The 18538-nt window shown below is 42.1% G+C and overlaps 1 protein-coding gene across 1 annotated transcript; it reads right to left on the minus strand.

Annotated features, from left to right (window-relative positions):
* Positions 1-1026: 1026 nt before the first annotated feature.
* Positions 1027-17800, minus strand: ptpa (protein phosphatase 2 phosphatase activator). The gene is made up of 10 exons (NM_001141756.1): positions 17768-17800; positions 14806-14915; positions 14145-14231; positions 11169-11294; positions 10891-11008; positions 10543-10642; positions 10309-10433; positions 10005-10105; positions 5607-5714; positions 1027-1965 (listed from the first exon to the last, which is right to left on the minus strand). The coding sequence occupies exons 1-10, from the start codon at positions 17790-17792 to the stop codon at positions 1891-1893; spliced, it is 975 nt and encodes a 324-aa protein (NP_001135228.1). The 5' UTR covers positions 17793-17800; the 3' UTR covers positions 1027-1890.
* Positions 17801-18538: the final 738 nt, after the last annotated feature.

The raw sequence follows: 18538 nt of genomic DNA on the forward strand, positions 1-18538 counted from the left end.
TGAATAAGCATGTGCGCGCAAGGAGGCCTACAAACCTGACTCAGTTACACCAGCTCTGTCAGGAGGAATGGGCCAAAATTCACCCAACTTATTGTGGGAAGCTTGTGGAAGGCTACCCGAAACGTTTGACCCAAGGTAAACAATTTAAAGCCAATGCTACCAAATACTAATCGAGTGTACGTAAACTTCTGACCCACTGGGAATGTGATGAAAGAAATAAAAGTTGAAATAAATCATTCTCTACTATTATTCTGACATTTCACGTTCTTAAAATAAAGTGGTGAGCCTAATTTAACTAAAACAGGGAATTTTTACTAGGATTAAAGGTCAGGAATTGTGAGAAACTGAGTTTAAATGTATTTGGCTAAGGTGTATGTAAACTTCCGACTTTAACTGGAGATCCTTTGTGGTACCTGGCCGTCCATAGGGACAAAAGGTTGGGTTTACAAACTAAGCTCATCCTATCAGCACATTGACGACAGGATTTCACCTTATGTAAAATGTGCTCCACAAGGTGTACATTTCCGGTTATTCTCCACTACCAGGAAGAAAAATAACCAGTACTCCAGATCTGTGTGTTCAAATTGAAATATCCTATAGCTTCCACTGAGTAAGCCCCACCTCTTCTTAACTTATCAATCATGTGTGTTGTTACTGGTGACCTACTGAGCCCCAATATACCAAAGTCTGGTTGATAATTGTGTACCATCAGTGGTATGACTATAACCCTTTTAACAATACTGAGCAGACCCATACCCAAGCTGAGAGGAGCTGTACTGCTCTGGCATGGTTACACATCCACCATGGTTGCTGGAACAGGGTTGGAAAAGACAAGGCCTATGTGAAAGAAAGATGACCAAGCCAGCACGGTACAGTTCAGGTTGGTACAATAGTGTCAAAAGGGTATATTCACATTGTTTTAATGTTTAATTTCTAACCCTATTTCATTAGAATAAGTTCTTTGAGAACGTTGACATTTTCAAAACCAACCACCAGCTTCAACGAAATAATGACCAAACACCAAAATTAACAAATTATTATAATATGACTTACAACTTGGATGTTCATACAGGCAATAATGACAGACATTATGCAACAAAACTGAAAACAGTTGGCCAAAACATTAGTGGACACTCAAAACAAAAATCAGAACTGCTAAAGAAATTAGAATATCTCAAATAATCAGAGAAACACATTTATATCACAACTCGTTGTAATGAAGAATCAAAAAAAATAAAAAACAGCTCTGTATCAAGGACTCAAGAGTCCAGTATGGGGTAGGAGCTATACACATCAGGCCACTCACAGTAAAGCCAAGCTCTTGTCTCGGCAATGTTTATCCAACAAGGCTAACCTATCCCCGCTACACCAGGGGCGTGTTCATCAGAGCACACAATGGAAAACGTTCCAAAATATTACGCAACAGAAAACAAAAAATGTGTTACTTATTGGACAAGTTCAGGTAGTCCCCTCTTTCAGTCCATTTTCTTCCATTTGGTGCCTAATGAACACGACCCTGGTCAGCATTCGTACATTTATAGAAATAAATAAATAGACACACTAGTAAAGGTGTACACACTCTCAGTATTGCATTGAGAATGACTGACAGCTTTCCATAACACGCTTACTCACAGAGACACACACAAAAACGCTTCAATCTTCAGGGGGATAGAAAGACAAAACAAAACGGAATTGAGTCACTGATGATCGTGGTGCCGTCATTGGCAATTTGGGGAGGGTATTTTTTGTCTCTTTATTTTGGGGTTGGTGTCTGTGCTAATATTAGGGATGAAGTTGGGGATCTTTCTTGGGTGAGGATCGGGCGTTCATCCTCAAGGGATGTTGGGAGTTTGGTCTCTCCGTCACACACATGGTTTCTTTGGATGGCCGTCAGGGCTTCACAGGCTGGATGGAGATGAGACTGCCAAACTTGAAGTGCTGAATAACAGGGAACTTCTCCAAGCACTAGGAATAGACAAGGAGAAAGAGAGAAGGGAGGGAATTTACAAGGATGAAGGGAGATAAAAAGATGGTCAAAGAGAGGGAAAGATAAGGAAGAGATTTGGGGGGTTAAAAAGAAAGAGGGAGACAGGAAAGAAAGAGATGGGGTATCAGAGATGAGAAACATTTGAGATATTTGTTTAACCTATGAGAAATAGACAAAGCGAATAGAGGACCGGTGGTGAAGAACAGAAATGGTACAATTTGACGCTTGCTTTACTTCATCTAGTGCAAACTTGGTTTAGCATCATCCATACACACCAACCAAAGCCAAAGCTATGGACTTGTCTAGAACAAGCAACTTCGTGCAATTCACATAAGGTGGTCTATGTCCTGAAATAAAGCAAAAATCTCCACTTATGGATGTTTCTTCCAAACAGCCTCTAAAAAAGCAAGTTGGTGGATTTGTTATCCAGCAAGGTGTCAAAGCTTGCTAGCAAGAGCTTCCAATCACTGATGGTTATCACAAATTTGCATCGCTGATAATTTGCTTAAATGTTCAACTTTCCCGGCTCTAGCATAATACAAGGGAAGCTTCAGAGACTGGAGCTACCACAGGACAGCTAGCATTAACCCTTATCAGGTCATCTTTCATCTCATCCACAGCTGCCAGTCCTGGCTCAGTTACCTCTGGCTGTGACAATTTGGTCACATTTACATTCGTCTAAACATTGAGAGTTGTATCTGCCTTTCGTATGGCTAGCTAGCCACTTCCAGACCCGACATTGCTATTTATACTCTCCATGGACGTCTCAAAATGAGGGCTGTTGTACGAAACAAATTCATCATTGGATCGTCTCTAACCAATCAGAGTATCAAAGCCAATGATGGCTCTGGCACAACCCATCGGAATCTTGGGCCAATTAGAAGAGTCAGAATGTGTTTGCATTCTACAAGGCGTCAGGTAGGAAAACTAATCCAGACTCATTGTGGAGAAGAAACACGACTGGGCGTGGCATTGGGCAGCAGCGAACCAGCTAACTTCACACTCAGATCGCAGGCATATGAAACTTTGATAAATAAAATGGGAGTTTTTGAGTACAGTCATTGTTGGCCTCAAATCCATGCCTGTTTCTACGATCGTGTGATCGCCATTAAAAACAATTAAATGGAGACGGCCGCACCTGGCAGGTAGTTCACACTCCTAGAGGTGATAGACTGTTGGGGTGATTGAGTTGCCCAGTTCCAAATTGAACACTAGTCCCTAGTCAAAATAAATAAATATATCAATAAAATATATATAAATAAAAAGAAACACCTTGACCTCTCACAGATGACTAACATTGCTTCTGCTTACTACTTTGTAATACCACATTGCCAAAATCTCTGTGGGTGTATCTTCAGAACAGCCTGTAAAACTGGTCTAAAACTAGTCTATCAAGCAATGTGTCAAAGCTTGCTAGCGAGAGCTTCCTTCCACAGATTGTTAACGCAATGTTGCGTCGCTGATCATTTGCAGCCCTGAAGAATGCACAGTGTGCCGAAGTGTTTGTTTACCATTAAAATGTTGGGAACATATACAGTGTGACTTTTTTTCTTTTTATACACTACATCTCTAGCTGCCAAGAGTGAAATGATTCAATGTCTCCTTGTGCCTCCGTCCATTGAAAATGACTGATATACGGTAGTTCAGTGGCTCAAAGTAATAAACAATGTGAATCAACAGCAAATGCTAAAGATTTAGATGTGTGGAGTCAAAATTATTATTGCGCAACCTTGGGTAACACTTTACAGTATTTACCTAGTATTAGTGCTCACCGATTGACTGTTCTTTAAACAAGTAATTGACTGAAGTCGGTTCAATTATTAGAATTCCATTTCGTTTTTCTGTGAGCTCCATGCGCATTTTCTCACTGCAGTTTCTCTAGCAATAGATCAAGCCCGAACTGTGCAATGTAGTAGGGAGTTATAGTTTCCAAAAGCCCAATATTAAACATAATTACCACGTTTTCTGTGCTAAACTAACTACAATGACCATAATCCATTGCGTGTCTACTTGTTTGGTCTGTGTGGGGCAGAGACAGAGAAGAACAGGGGATGTATCTCTACCTGAAAATGCATGATCTAAGTGATCAATAGTTAGTATTCAGAAGTCATAAAATATGCCTTTTTTACTTTGAAGAACTACTAAAACAGTGATTTTGTCAGACAGCATAGGCCTAGTTAAATAAAGGTTAAATAAAACATGTAAATAAATAGAGATGATATGAGTTGGAATGAAATAAAAGCCATCAAACAAATGTAATATACACAACTGAAATATTTGATTAAGTAATGTGAATAAATAATGGTTAAGTGATAAGCAGTAAAAATAATAAAAAATGAACTGTTATTTTTTGTCATTACATGGTAATAGCATAACACCCAATAATAACTATTTTAGTTGATTTGTGGTTCATACAACAGGCACCTTGACATACTACACTGGTATCAAGTATCAGAGGTCTCTAAAAAAGGTAAGTACTTCTTCAATCCGCATTTGTTCAGTCTTTGTCAATTGACTTTATAACGTCTGTAAATTAACTCCCCCAAAAAAGTCCACACCAGGGTCAGGATAAACATTTGAACAGAACGGCTTTTCTGAGAGTTGCATATTTTGTTGTTGTGCCCTAGCAGAAGTGGAGAAATTGCGAAAGGGCTGAGGAGGGAAGCAAGCAGCAGGCTAGAGGCAGGACAGCGGTAGAGAGAACCAGAGAAAAGAGGGAGCGAGACAGAGCACAGAGCTGATTCCCTATGTGGGGCCGGGGGAGGGAGAGTGGAATGCGAGCCTGGGAAGGATGGGGGGGGGGGGGGATGGGTGGGTGGGTGTTAGCAGACAGCTTGGCCCCTCAGCTCTGGGAAGACTAGCAGGCCCACTCTTGAAAACACAGGATGTGGGCTCAGGCAGGAGAAGGGGGTGGGGCCAGCAATACTCTCTCACACACAGACACTGTTCCGCTCTCTCAGTTCCTCTCTCGTTTAACCCTTGCCTGCCTCTAACTCTTCAATAGAATCATTAGCCTACTCGCTCTTCAGAACACATTTACAGTTATAGTCACACTTCAAGATAGGAAATGACATAACGCTAAGTTATATTTGAGTATTAATAAACAAGATTTTTATTTATAAGTCTCTTTCTTCCGTTCCACTTGGGAGGACTACACTTCTGTTTGAATGACCTTGTAAACATTAATGATTAAACTACTTTCATTACCCCTGACATGAAATTGAATCCCTACTCTGTAGTACCTCAAACGGCCACTGGGGAAATCCAGATAACAGAATTCATCTTTAAAAAGCACAGTCTGATTTCAACTAATGAAATTTACCCCTTGATTTGGGAGAGTATGACTCATTAATATCTTAATGGGATAAGTACAACTACCTTGTAACCTGACTGACCTATGACTCCACTGTTTATGTCTTGGTTGTCATAGGATACTGTGTTAACTAAAATATATACATCTTCAAAACGTGTTAGAAACCAAGTGCAATTTAACTGTTAATGGGACACATTTTCTTTATCGTTTACCTTTATTTTAGGGGGACCCACTGTCAAGGTTCATCATACACTTTTAAGTGTAGATTTAGATTGTTCTCACTCTATGGGGTGTCTCTCCTCTTACCTCTGCCTTGTACATTCGGATCAGGCCCTGGTTGACTTTGGACCAGGTGGGGACAGCACTGATGTTCCACAGCTGATTGGAGTGCTCAGCAAACGGACCAGTTTTCATCTGGGGGGAGGGGAGAGAGAGTGTGGGGTGGGGGGGTAATACAGAAAGAGAGAGGGGGGAGGGGGAAGAGCGTGAAATATATGTTAAATTCATCCATTAGCTAACCAGCCAATAAGGAATATATAAGCCTAAAACATTACAAGACATAATGACAGGCAGGTCAACAGTTGTCCCACTGTCCATCTCATACTTTTTGGGGTGCCAGTGAGGAGAGTGCATTTCTTTCTTTGTGTGTGTGTGTGTGTGTGTGTGTGTGTGTGTGTGTGTGTGTGTGTGTGTGTGTGTGTGTGTGTGTGCCCTTATATTAACCCCAAGGGAAGAAAGAGAGACAGACAGAGACAAAGAGAGTAAGAGGGGCCCTGAATGAATGTAGTGGTAGTGTTTGGACACTGTCTCCCTCCACAGCACCTCCCCCCCACCAAAACCCAGAGGACGGCTTGTGACCAGGGCAGGAACCCAACCCTAGCCCCTGGCTTCCCCCGGGCCTCCACCAGAGAGGGGGAGGGAGAGAGGGATGGGGGTGGGGTCTAGTGAGGGTACCCTGAAGGAAGGAGTGACTCACAACAGCATGTGGGGAAGGAAATGACTCTGGTGAGTTTAGTACACTACACACAACCTCCCAGAGAGGCTGAGACTGTGTATATATATGCACATTTGTGTATCAGCATGTGAGTGTTCGCACGTGAGAGAGAGAAAATATGCAAGCAGAACAACGGTTTGTCTGAGAGACCTTACAACACACACACAAACAGGAGAGAGAGAGAGAGAAATGTGCTTAAGGCACACATCCATACGCAAAATAAACCTGCATACATCTCCCCCCTCCTCCAGGGGGACAAACATTATCTGGAGGTGACTGTATTTCCTCCCAAATATGCCCTCCAAGACGAAACAACCAACAAAAACTCCTGCAGATCTGTCGCACGCTGGGTCTGTACATAGTCAATGGTAAGCTTTGAGGAGACTCCTATGGTAGGTACACCTACAGCTCATCCCTTGGCAGTAGTACTGTGTTCCCAGAGTCTCAGAGCGTTCACAGTCTACTTGAACGGAGCAACTCTCAATCATGAGGCGTCAAACGACACAATATTAAGAAATGCTATAGATGAAGACCTACCAACCAACCGAGACAACTTCCTGGACAAAACATTTCAGTGTAATAGTGAAAGTGTAAACTCCGCAGTAAAAAGCCTATCCAACCAAAAACAGAGACCTAGAAAACCTGAGCCTACGTCTTCACTATGGTGAATCACTAAAACAATACAGAAAAAGAACAGCACGTCAGCTCAATGTAATTGAAGAACCCATATAATCTAACCACAGTTATCTATCCAAAACAGAGATGTATGGATAAACCACTTCCCCAATCTTTCTGGCTCTATAACAAAGAACAAAAACATATACATGATCAATTACAAATCTTAGACTCAGCTATTAAAGACTACCAGAACCCACTGGATTAACCAATTACCTTGAATGAATTAAAGGACATAATGCAACCCTTCAACCCCAAAAGGCTTGTGGTGTTGATGGTATCCTCAATTAAATGAAATGATCAAATATACAGACCACAAATTCCAATTGGCTAAACTTAAACATCCTCCTCAGCTCTGGCATCTTCCCCAGTATTTGGAACCAAGGAGTGATCACCCCAATCCACAGAAGTGGCGACAAATTTGACCCCAATAACCAGATATGCGTCAACAGCAACCTTGGGAAAATCCTATGAATTATCATTAACAGCAGACTCGTGCATTTCCTCAGTGAAAACAATGTACTGAGCAAATGTCAAATTGGCTTTTTAACAAATTACCATATGACAAGCCAAAACAAAGCCAAAGTCTTCTCATGCTTTGTTTATTTCAAAAAAGCTTGACTCAATTTGGCATGAGGGTCTGCTATTCAAATTGATGGAAAGTGGTATTGGGAGAAAAAAAAAAACATTAAAAAAATCAATGTTCACAAACAACAAGTGTGCAGTTAAAATTGGCAATAAACACACAGATTTCTTTCCACAGGGCCGTGGGGTGAGACAGGGATGCAGCTTGAGCACCACCCTCTTCAACATATATATCAACGAATTGGCGCGGGCACTAGAACAGTCTGCAGCACCCGGCCTCACCATACTAGAATCTGAAGTCAAATGTCTACTGATGATCTTGTGCTTTTGTCCCCAACCAAGGAGGGCCTACAGCAGCACCTAGATATTCTGCACAGATTCTGTCAGACCTTGGCCCTGATAGTAAATCTCAGTAAGACAAAAATAATGGTGTTCCAAAAAAGGTCCAGTTTCCAGGACCACAAATACAAATTCCATCTAGACACCGTTGCCCTAGAGCACACAAAAAAACAATACATACCTCAGCCTAAACATCAGCACCACATGTAACTTCCACAAAGCTGTGCACGATCTGAGAGACAAGGCAAGAAGGGCCTTCTATGCCATGAAAAGGAACATAAAATTCAACATACCAATCAGGATCTGGCTAAAAATACTTGAATCAGTTATAGAACTCATTGCCCTTTATGGTTGTGAGCTCCGGGGTCCATTCACCAACCAAGAATTCACAAAACGGGACAAACACTAAATTGGCACTCTGCATGCAGAATTCTGCAAAAACATTCTCAGTGTACAACGTGAAACACCAAATAATGCACGCAGAGCAGAATTAAGCCAATACGCACTAATTATCAAATTAAGAAAAGCTGTGTTAACTTCAACAACCACCTAAAAAGGAAGCAATTCCTAAACCTTCCTTAACAAAGCCATCGCCCACAGAGAGATTAACCTAGGGAAGAGTCCCTTAAGCAAGCTGATCCTGGGGCTCTGTTCACAAACACAAACAGACCCCCAGGACAGCAACACAATCAGACCCAACCAAACAAAAAGAGAATTACTTGACACATTGGAAATAATTTATTTTAAAAAAACAGAGCAAACTAGAATGCTATTTGGCCCTAAACAGAGAGTACACAGTGGCAGAATACCTGACCACTGTGACTGACCCAAACTTAAGGAAAGCTTTGACTATGTACAGACTCAGTGAGTATAGCCTTGCTATTGAGAAAGGCAGCCGAAAACAGACCTGGCTCTCAAGAGAAGACAGGCTATATGCACACTGCCCATAAAATGAGGTAGAAACTGAGCTGTACTTCTTAACATCCTGCCAAATGTATGACCATATTAGTGACACATATTTCCCTCAAATTACACAGACACCAAAAAGAAATAGAAAACAAACTCAATTTTGATAAACTCCCATATCTATTAGGTGAAATACCACAGTGTGCAATCACAGCAGAAAGATGTGTGACCTGCTGCCACAAGAAAAGGGCAACCAGTGAAGAACAAACACAATTGTAAATACAACCCATATTTATGTTTACTTCTTTTCCCTTTTGTACTTTAACTATTTGCACATCGTTATAACACTGTATATATGAATAATATGACATTTGAAATGTCTCTAGTCCTTTGAACATTTTGTGAGTGTAATGTTTACTGTTAATTTTGTATTGTTTATTATCTATTTCACTTGCTTTGACAATGTAAACATATGTTTCCCATGCCAATAAAGCCCTTTGAATTGAATTGAATTGAGAGAAAAAGTGAAAGAGAGAAAGAGATCGGGAGAGGGAGGAAGGGAGGGAGGTCCCCGCAGCTGCAGCAGCTTTTTGCCTTTCGGGGGAAGGAACAGGACATAGCAACACCTCCTCCCTTCCCCTCCTTTTCTGCCACAGTCTCAAAATCACATTCCCCTCTCTCTGCCACTCCACCCAACACACCCTCTTCTGGTCAGGTTTCCTGGCTCACTTATGGGCTACTGTCTGTGTGTGTGAGTATCTTGTCGGTGGAATGGCTTACACAAATCAGTTCTTACTTTTCTTGCATTAACACTGGCCTTATGACTTAACACTGAATTTGCTTATAGCTGCTTTAGTCGCTATGGCTGAGATGTGGTTGTCGTACCTAGCTACCTTAAGATGGATGCACTACCTGTAAGTCGCTCTGCTAAATGACTAAAATATATTTAAAAAATACATAAGTCCAATTCCTCTGTCTCACAAAATGATGATCAGAGTTGTGAACCAAAATTCAGTCAACTCAATTCAATGATTGAATGAACACATCAGAAATCCCCATAGAATGCAATAGGGAGAAAATATCAATTCACGACCCGCATCACACACAATTCATTGTGTGTATGCACTGAACTGCGGTGGCATGGACACTGAACCCTGCGGAACACCCATTTTCTGTTTTTCCTTCTGCCTAAATGTCCCTCTCACCTCATTAATGAATTTGATGCACTCCAGAAACATGTAGTCGTGGTGATTCTCGTTGACCACTTTCTCATCGACAAAGTGCTTGGGCTCCAATGTGGGGTGGTCTGGGACAAAGGGAGGAGGAAGCAGAGGACAAAAAAGAAAAAAAACGAATTAGACACACCGACCACTGGGTGTCACTCTTTCCCTTGCCACACTGCAGTATAGCCTTTATAACTATCAAATATGCATGACACATATTTTCAAATACTGTCGCTGTGCATGGGTGAAGTAGGCTTTGCCTGGGCTAGTGGAGTAGGCCTCTTACCTACAAACTGGGAGCTGCCCCATATGAAAGGTAGAAATTGGAAATCGTCCAACCCCCAGACCCCCTGGCTGCCAGCAGGCTCCATTCTGTAGGTTTTCTGAAGCTTGCGCATGACCACCAGATACCTGGTGTGGTTTTAAAAAGAAAGTTGTAGTTTCATTTATAGTCCATACGAGGCACATACAATCGTTTACAGATTGTGCACACACACACACAAAACAGTGCCTGTCTCACCTGTCAAACACCTTGAAAATGATGGCCAACTGGTCATCTACCCGGAGAGCTCCGATCTTGCAGAGACAGCAGAGGAAGATGGCAAAGGCAGCCTCATGACCTGGCAACACAACAACCTGTGTCATTCATGGACAGTCACACACACATATGTGATAAATATAAGTATCTCCAATTGTTACTAATAGAGTTGTAGTGGGCAATACCAAAGTCAAAGGCAGAATATATTTGTAAAGGACAGCGTTCTGAAGAGGGAAAGAATGGGATTTGTGTTTCAACAGTGCCCTCTAGTGGGCATATGAAACAGGGACACACACACACATTAAGGATGTGTCTGTCTGCGTGTGTTACCTGTTCCATAGTCTATCCTGGTGGAGTTGCCCACCGCCTCCTTCAAATACACAGCTATCTCTGGGGCCGCAGCTGCCTTGTCTTCTGGGATGACTGCTGCAACCAGGCCCTCTGCTTCCTACACACACCATTTTTTACATTTGTGTCATTTAGCAGAAACTCAGAGCGACTGAATATCACAACAAAACCTTTCACATACAAACAATTTCAATTCTATCTATTTTATTAAAACACTTCTGGATAGTGTAAACCCTTTGTGTGTGTGTGTGTGTGTTTACCTGGTCGAGCTTGGCGTACCAAGTCCTGTAGGCCTTGTTGCCGAAGCGAGAGGGCTGGTCTTCAGGAGGGGTCTCATCTATCCAGCGGTCCAGAGTCCCCAACAGAACCAAAAGCTTCTCTATGGTCTGAAATGAGAACAGACACACAGAAATATTCACAAAAACCCTGCTAACATATTTAACTGTTATTTGGATACAAATGATTCTTATTAGCACTTCAGCAATTTTGCCAAGAAGGATAGTTCATTATTATTGAGGTGACATGAAAGTTAGTGAAGACCTATACAAAAAGACTCAAAACTGTAATTGTTGCCTAAGGTGCTTCCCCCATGTATTGACTCGGGTAGGCGCTATACTTCAATATGATCAAGATATGTTTTCATTTCAAATTAATTCATATATTTGCCATCAATTGTTACTTCAAGGCTTTAAGGGAAATAAATGTGAAAAGAACACAAAGAGGGTGAATTATTTTTGTTTGTGTACCAACAACAGCAACAAAGGGGTTGCCCATCTTTCACACTGACTGACAGCCAGCTTCGCTGTAGATGGCCCTCCCCTTTCACCTCCCAAACTACTCCATAAGTCATGAAAAGGAGGGACAGTAGTAGTCCGTGTATGTGATGCTACCAAAGGCAAGAATACAATATAATGGATTTCCATGTATTTTTTACGCATGGAATTAGCGCCTGTTCGGGTGGGATGGAGGTTTTGACAGACTGCATAACATCACAATCTGAATAGTCTGACCAACGACCAGTCACCTTTTATTTTCATATGCATCTTCCTACTTTGTAGGGGTAAGTGGGGTAGGCTCTAGAGAACGGGGTAGCAGGTAGCCTAGCGGTTAAGAGCGTTGGGCCATTAAACCAAAAGGTCGCTGAATGAATCCCTGAGCTGACAAGGTGGTAAAATGTGCCGTTCTGCCCTTGAGCAAAGCAGTTAACCTCCAACAACAACTGCTCCTCGGGTGCAGATGACGTGGACGTCGATTAAGGCAGCCCCTCGCACCTCTCTGATTCAGAGGTTTTGGGTTAAATGCGGAAGCCACATTTCGGTTGAATGCCTTAAGTTTTGCAACTGACTAGTTATCCCCCTTTCCCTTCGTGTCTAGACGATCCTATCTGCCAATCTGGGCCGTGTATGTAAATATATTTAAATTTGTATCAACACACCCACACGATCAGATTGAGCATTTTAATGGCTAAAGGAGGCTCAAAGGGAAACAAATTATTTAAAATATACAGTGCCTTAAGAAAGCATTCAGACCCCTTGAATTTTTCCACATTGTTACGTTACAGCCTTATTCTAAAATTGATTAAATAAAAAAAATCCTCAGCAATCTACACATAATGACAAAGCGAAAACAGGGTAGAAATTTTGAATATTTATTACAAATAAAAATGGAAATACCTTAATTACAAGTAATCAGACCCTTTGCTTTGAGACTCGAAATTGAGCACAGGTGCATCCTGTTTTCATTGATCATCCTTGAGATGTTTCTACAACTTGATTGGAGTCCACCTGTGGTAAATTCAACTGATTGGACATGATTTGGAAAGACACACACCTGTCTATATAAGGTCCCACTGTTGACAGTGCATGTCACAGCAAAAACCATGCCATGAGGTTGAACGAATTGCCCGTAGAGCTCCAAGACAGGATTGTGTCGTGGCACAGATGTAGGGAAGGGTACGAAAACATTTCTGCAGCATTGAAGGTCCCCAAGAACACAATGGCCTCCATCATTCTTAAATGGAAGAAGTTTGGAACCACCAAGACTCTTCCTAGAGCTGGCCACCAGGCCAAACTGAGCAATTGGGGGAGAAGGGCCTTGGTCAGGGAGGTGACCAAGAACCCGATGGTCACTGACAGAGCTCTAGAGTTGCTCTCTGGAGATGGGAGAACCTTCCAGAAGGACAACCATCTCTGCAACATGCCAACAACCAGGCCTTTATGTTACAGTGGCCAGACAGAAGCCACTCCTCAGTAAAAGGCACATGATAACCTGCTTGGAGTTTCCCAAAAGGCGCCTAAAGACTCTCAGACCATGAGAAACAAGATTCTCTGGTCTGATGAAACCAAGATATAACTCTTTGGCCTGAATGCCAAGCGTCACGTCGAAGGAAACCTGGCACTATCCCTACGGTGAAGCGTGGCGGTGGCAGCATCATGCTGTGGGGATGTTTTTCAGCTGCAGGGACTGGGAAACTAGTCAGGGTCGAGGTAAAGATGAACGGAGCAAAGTACAGAGAGATCCTTGATGAAAACCTGCTAAGGACCTCAGACTAGGGTGATGGTTCACCTTCCAACAGGACAATGACCATAAGCACATAGCCAAGACAGAGCAGGAGTGGCTTCGGGACAAGACTCTGAATGTGCTTGAGTGGCCCAGCCAGAGCCCGGACTTAAACACTATCAAACATCTCTGGAGAGCTGAAAATAGCTGTGCAGCAACGCTCCCCATCCAACCTGACAGAGCTTGAGAGGATCTGCAGAGAAAAATGGGACAAACTCCCCAAATACAGGTGTGCCAAGCTTGTAGCATCATACCCAAGAAGAATCAAGGCTGAAATCACTGCCAACGGTGCTTCATCAAGGTACTGAATACAGGATCTGAATACTTATGTAAATGTCATTTGAGAATTTAAAAAATAAATAATTATCCCCCAAAAATGTCCCTTGTTTTTGCATTGTCATGAGGTAGTGTGTAAATTGACGAGGAGAGAAAAAAACAATTTCTTCAATTGTAACAAAATGTGGAAAAAGTCAAGGGGTCTGAATACTTTCCAAAGGCACTGTATATACAAAAAAATTGTTTATAGAACATAGCTATTTTCATTAAATAAACAGTGATTTAGACACAGTGATGATTTAAACAGACTGCATGGGGGCTTTAAATGAGCGGTGTGTGTGTATCAATACACATGTAATAAGAAACATTGTTTCCATCTGAAGGGATATGTCACTACATACCTCAGACACTTTGTATTCACATGTAAGTTTCTTCCCCTTCACTCCCTCGTTCAGCGTCAGAATGAATCCCATGTAATCAGCATACGCCTTTGAGGAAGAGAGTGAAAGATGGTTAGTACTCAATGGAGGACCTGACTTTTCTAGTTCTCCAATGCTGTCATTACAGGTTATATATACCCTTTGTATATTCGGTTGGGATAATAAAGACTAATCTACTTGAACATGACTACCTGGGTTGAGGCATGCCGACTACCTGGGTTGAGGCATGCCGACTACCTGGGTTGAGGCATGCCGACTACCTGGGTTGAGGCATGCCGACTACCTGGGTTGAGGCATGCCGACTACCTGGGTTGAGGCATGCCGACTACCTGGGTTGAGGCATGCCGACTACCTGGGTTGAGGCATGCCGACTACCTGGGTTGAGGCATGCCGACTACCTGGGTTGTATTCATTAGACTACACAACAGAATACTTTTTAAAAGCTTTTACAATGGAAAACTAAAGAGTTTGTCCCAGTAGTCCCTCCCTGTTAAGTCAATTTTCTTCCATTTGGTGCCTAATGAACAGGCCCCTGGAGTGTTTCCATTTCCATGTAGTGGGTGTCTAAACCCTCTGGGCTATAGATAGGTTTAGAATTAAACCCATCATAGGTGTGGCGTACCTGGGAACGTTTCCACTTCCCCATATCAGGAAACATGCTGATCTCCTTTTTGGGCACCATGAAGTTCTGACAGACAGGGATCGGTGGAGTGTCATCTTCGGGGGAGGAGCCTGAAGAGTAGACGGGGAAACTAGTCATGGCATGTCAGCTGTGTCCCAATAGCTTGAGTTGCATGCTAGCTGTTCCAGTCATTGCACCATTAGCAATGGCTTGCGAAATTACCATCAACTTCCTTCAAACTGCACGCAGAGACATACAAATGGTATCCATGGGTTCATCTGACTCTGGGTAAGTAGAAAAATAGCTAAATTGCCAAAAACTTGCACTATCCCTTTAACCAGATTACCATATCCAAACTCTGACCATGTAGGAGCAACATCTGCTACTAATTCTAATGCTGCACTGTGTTAGAGGCCTGATTCTGAGACATAATACAATACTGTCCGCTTGAGTAATCCCTCTGGAATAAATAAACATTTAAGAATAACCACACACAAAAATACATGACACACAGTACACATGCACTTTAAATTATTTCATGTTCTGGGTTTCTAACTTAAGGCATAACAAGCTTGTTTTTTTCCACCCAGCAAAGTGACAGGGCAAAATAAACAATCTAACATTGTAGAGTGCAGGGGAGTTTTCCAGTTGCAACCAAATACACAAAAAATATTTCAAGGACTTAAGGCCTACAGTGACACACCTACACCATGCAGCCTATATATGGGATACACCTCAAGCATTGGAACGCCATCCATACAGATTTTTCGTCATCACTGAGCAGCACATGAACTCATTGATATAGTCTAACTAATGTCAGTGTGCCCTGTATAAACTATGGCACCATGTATGACACAGCCTGACATCGAAAGGCGGGGACAATATTGCCTTTTTTCCATCCATTGACTTCATGCCCAAATGGCTATCTAGTGGCAGTGCATTAGCACATTCTACCAATAGCTAGCTAGCTATTGCAAATTACATAGCTAGTGTAACAGTCATTTGCCATTAATTGGCTCATGCTGATTGTACAAAATGAAAGTAGCTAGCAAGCATCTATATCACGGGTGGGTCTAATCCTGATTGGTTAAAACCCCATTCCAGCCGGTGTCTATTCCACAAATTACCACCAGCTAAATTTACAACGTTAAAATGCCTATTTACTCTGTTCCATCTGACTGCGCAATCTGCTGGATCATCAGCCCAGCCAGGCAATTCATAAAATTGATCTCATTATAAAAAGCATCTAGACATTCTCACATTTCTTTTAGACTAACATTAGGTTTTCAACAGCAGAGATTTGTATAAACCTTGCTGTCTGTCTCAATGACATTTGCAACATTGTTTCAATATTCAAATTCGATCTCCAGCTGTCCCATTGTAATGAATGTGTCAGGAGTTGGGACAAGACAGACGGGCAGTGTCTCAGCCAGTCGAAATCCTGAATCAGCTGGCATAATTTTTATGGATATATACAAAGAAATGTCAATTGAAAAAAGGTACAACGAAATTAAGTGCAGATATTTTGCAGACTTTCCAGCTTAAGTGATTTATTTAACTAGGCAAGTCAGTTAAGAGCTAATTATTTATAATGCTGGCCTACCCCGGCCAACCCCTAACGACTCTGGGCCAACTGTGCGCCGCCCTATGGGACTCCCAATCACGGCCGGTTGTGATACAGCCTGGAATCAAACCAGGGTCTGTACCAGGAACAGCGGCTCTAGCACTGCCTTAGACCGCTGCGCCAATCGGGTGCCCTGATTGTGTTAGCTGTGTTGTTGGCTAGCTCCTCTGAACAACAGCGTCCTGACGAGTGAGCACATTTTCTATGCCAGGCGTAATCGCACCTCATTAGCTCATTGTTAAGATATATCCAAATTAGTGTCACCAGAAAACAGCTTCAACAAATGCAAATACGTTGTTGTTATTCTGGGTGCATATTTCGACGTGACTAAGTTAGCCGTAGTTGGCTAGCTATCAAGCAAGGGATAATAACGTTGCCAGCCAGTATGACAATAGAACATTTAGAACGTCGAATCCATAGAGACTAGGTCGCTTCTCTAGCAACCAAACTGATAGACCAGCCGGCTTGGGTAGCAACCCTAGATGTGTCGGGCCAAACACCCATACAAATATATCCTCCAAAGACTGGCTTCTCGGGCATTATCACTTAATTATACCACGGGTGGTTCTAATCTTGAATGCTGATTGGTTAAAACCGCATTCCTGGCGGTGACTATTCCACAAATGACCACCTGCTAAATCTATGACGTTAAAATGTCTATTTAATCGGTTCCATTTCACTGTGCAGTCCACTGTCTCCGGTGGTAATTTGTGGAATAGAAACCGATTGGAATGTGTTTTAACCAATCAGCATTCAGGATTAGACCCATCAGTTTTATAAATTATGAAAACAGTCATTAATGAGCAGCACATGAACACATTGACATAGTCTAACTAATGTCTGTGTGCCCTGTATAAACTACGGCACCATGTATGACACAGCCTGACATCGAAAGGCGGGGACAATATTGCCTTTTTCCATCCATTGACTTCATGCCCAAATGGCTATCTAGTGGCAGTGCATTAGCACATTCTACCAATAGCTTCTATCTAGGTTAGCATGTTGCATTGCTAGTGTAACAGTCATTAGCCATTAATTAACTCATGCTGATTGTACAAAATGTATTTAACTAGCTATCATCTATATCATGCAATAGATGATACAAGGTTCTATAATTTGCTCATTACTAGCTAGCGCCTCGAATTAGATAGCTACTTAACCACGAACAAATAGTCTAGCTAGCTACATTGCTAACCAGGACCCATTCATTGGCTCACGAAAAGTTACGAGCAGCATTGTTCCACATGGGGAATCTCCTTCTACTTCTTTCTTATGAGCAACCATTGCATTCATTTTAATATTACAGAAAACTCAGCATTAAACGATTAAATCAGCTACCTGAATGGTGTTCAGTCTCCGCCATGTTTACAAGAGTTGCCGTACAACCAGATATCTCACCGGATGTATAAATGTGAATCATCCGGTTGGCGTTTCCACTCACTACCAAATATGGTGATGAGAGGAAGCTAATGGAGAAGATGGCGCGAGATTGATTTTGGCCGACATTCTGCGAAAATTTTCTCATCGATGAAAGATTTAATCTCAATACAGTTTTCTGTTTCCAAAAATAGACTCAGACTAAGTTTTGTAGACTTTACCCTTTGGCAAAGGTTTTTTTTATTGCGCACGCGCACTTCACATAGTAGGCGTTCCAGAACGTTCACAGAACGCGCCAATAGGATCTCGCTAGCTCGTGCTTGGCTCTGCCCACCTCCTTGCTTGTTCTCCCCACTATGATTAATTTGCTCCCATTGGAAACTACACGTTGTTGTCTATCTTGGGGAAGTTATACACATCTTTGGTTTAGGTTTTGACAACATCAGTCACCTTTCAACTTTCACCCTAGTCTCGAGCGTCTTTTGCAGCGCCCTCGTGCGTTGTTGCGGTGCCCTGCAGCGACTAGCGCGTAGGCACCATAGATGTAGATATAATCGGATTTTTGTCCTCTATTTATCATATGTATCGAATATAACAGGTGTAGTCTTTACAGTGAACTGCTTACTTATGAGCACTTTCCCAACAATGCAGAGCTAAAAACGAAGAAAATATTTGCCAAAAAAAAGGAAATATGAACACAATAAAATAACAATAATGAGGCTATATAGGAGT

This window comes from Salmo salar, chromosome 01 (assembly GCF_965601325.2).
Source record: "Salmo salar chromosome 01, fSalSal1, whole genome shotgun sequence".
NCBI lineage: Eukaryota > Metazoa > Chordata > Actinopteri > Salmoniformes > Salmonidae > Salmo > Salmo salar.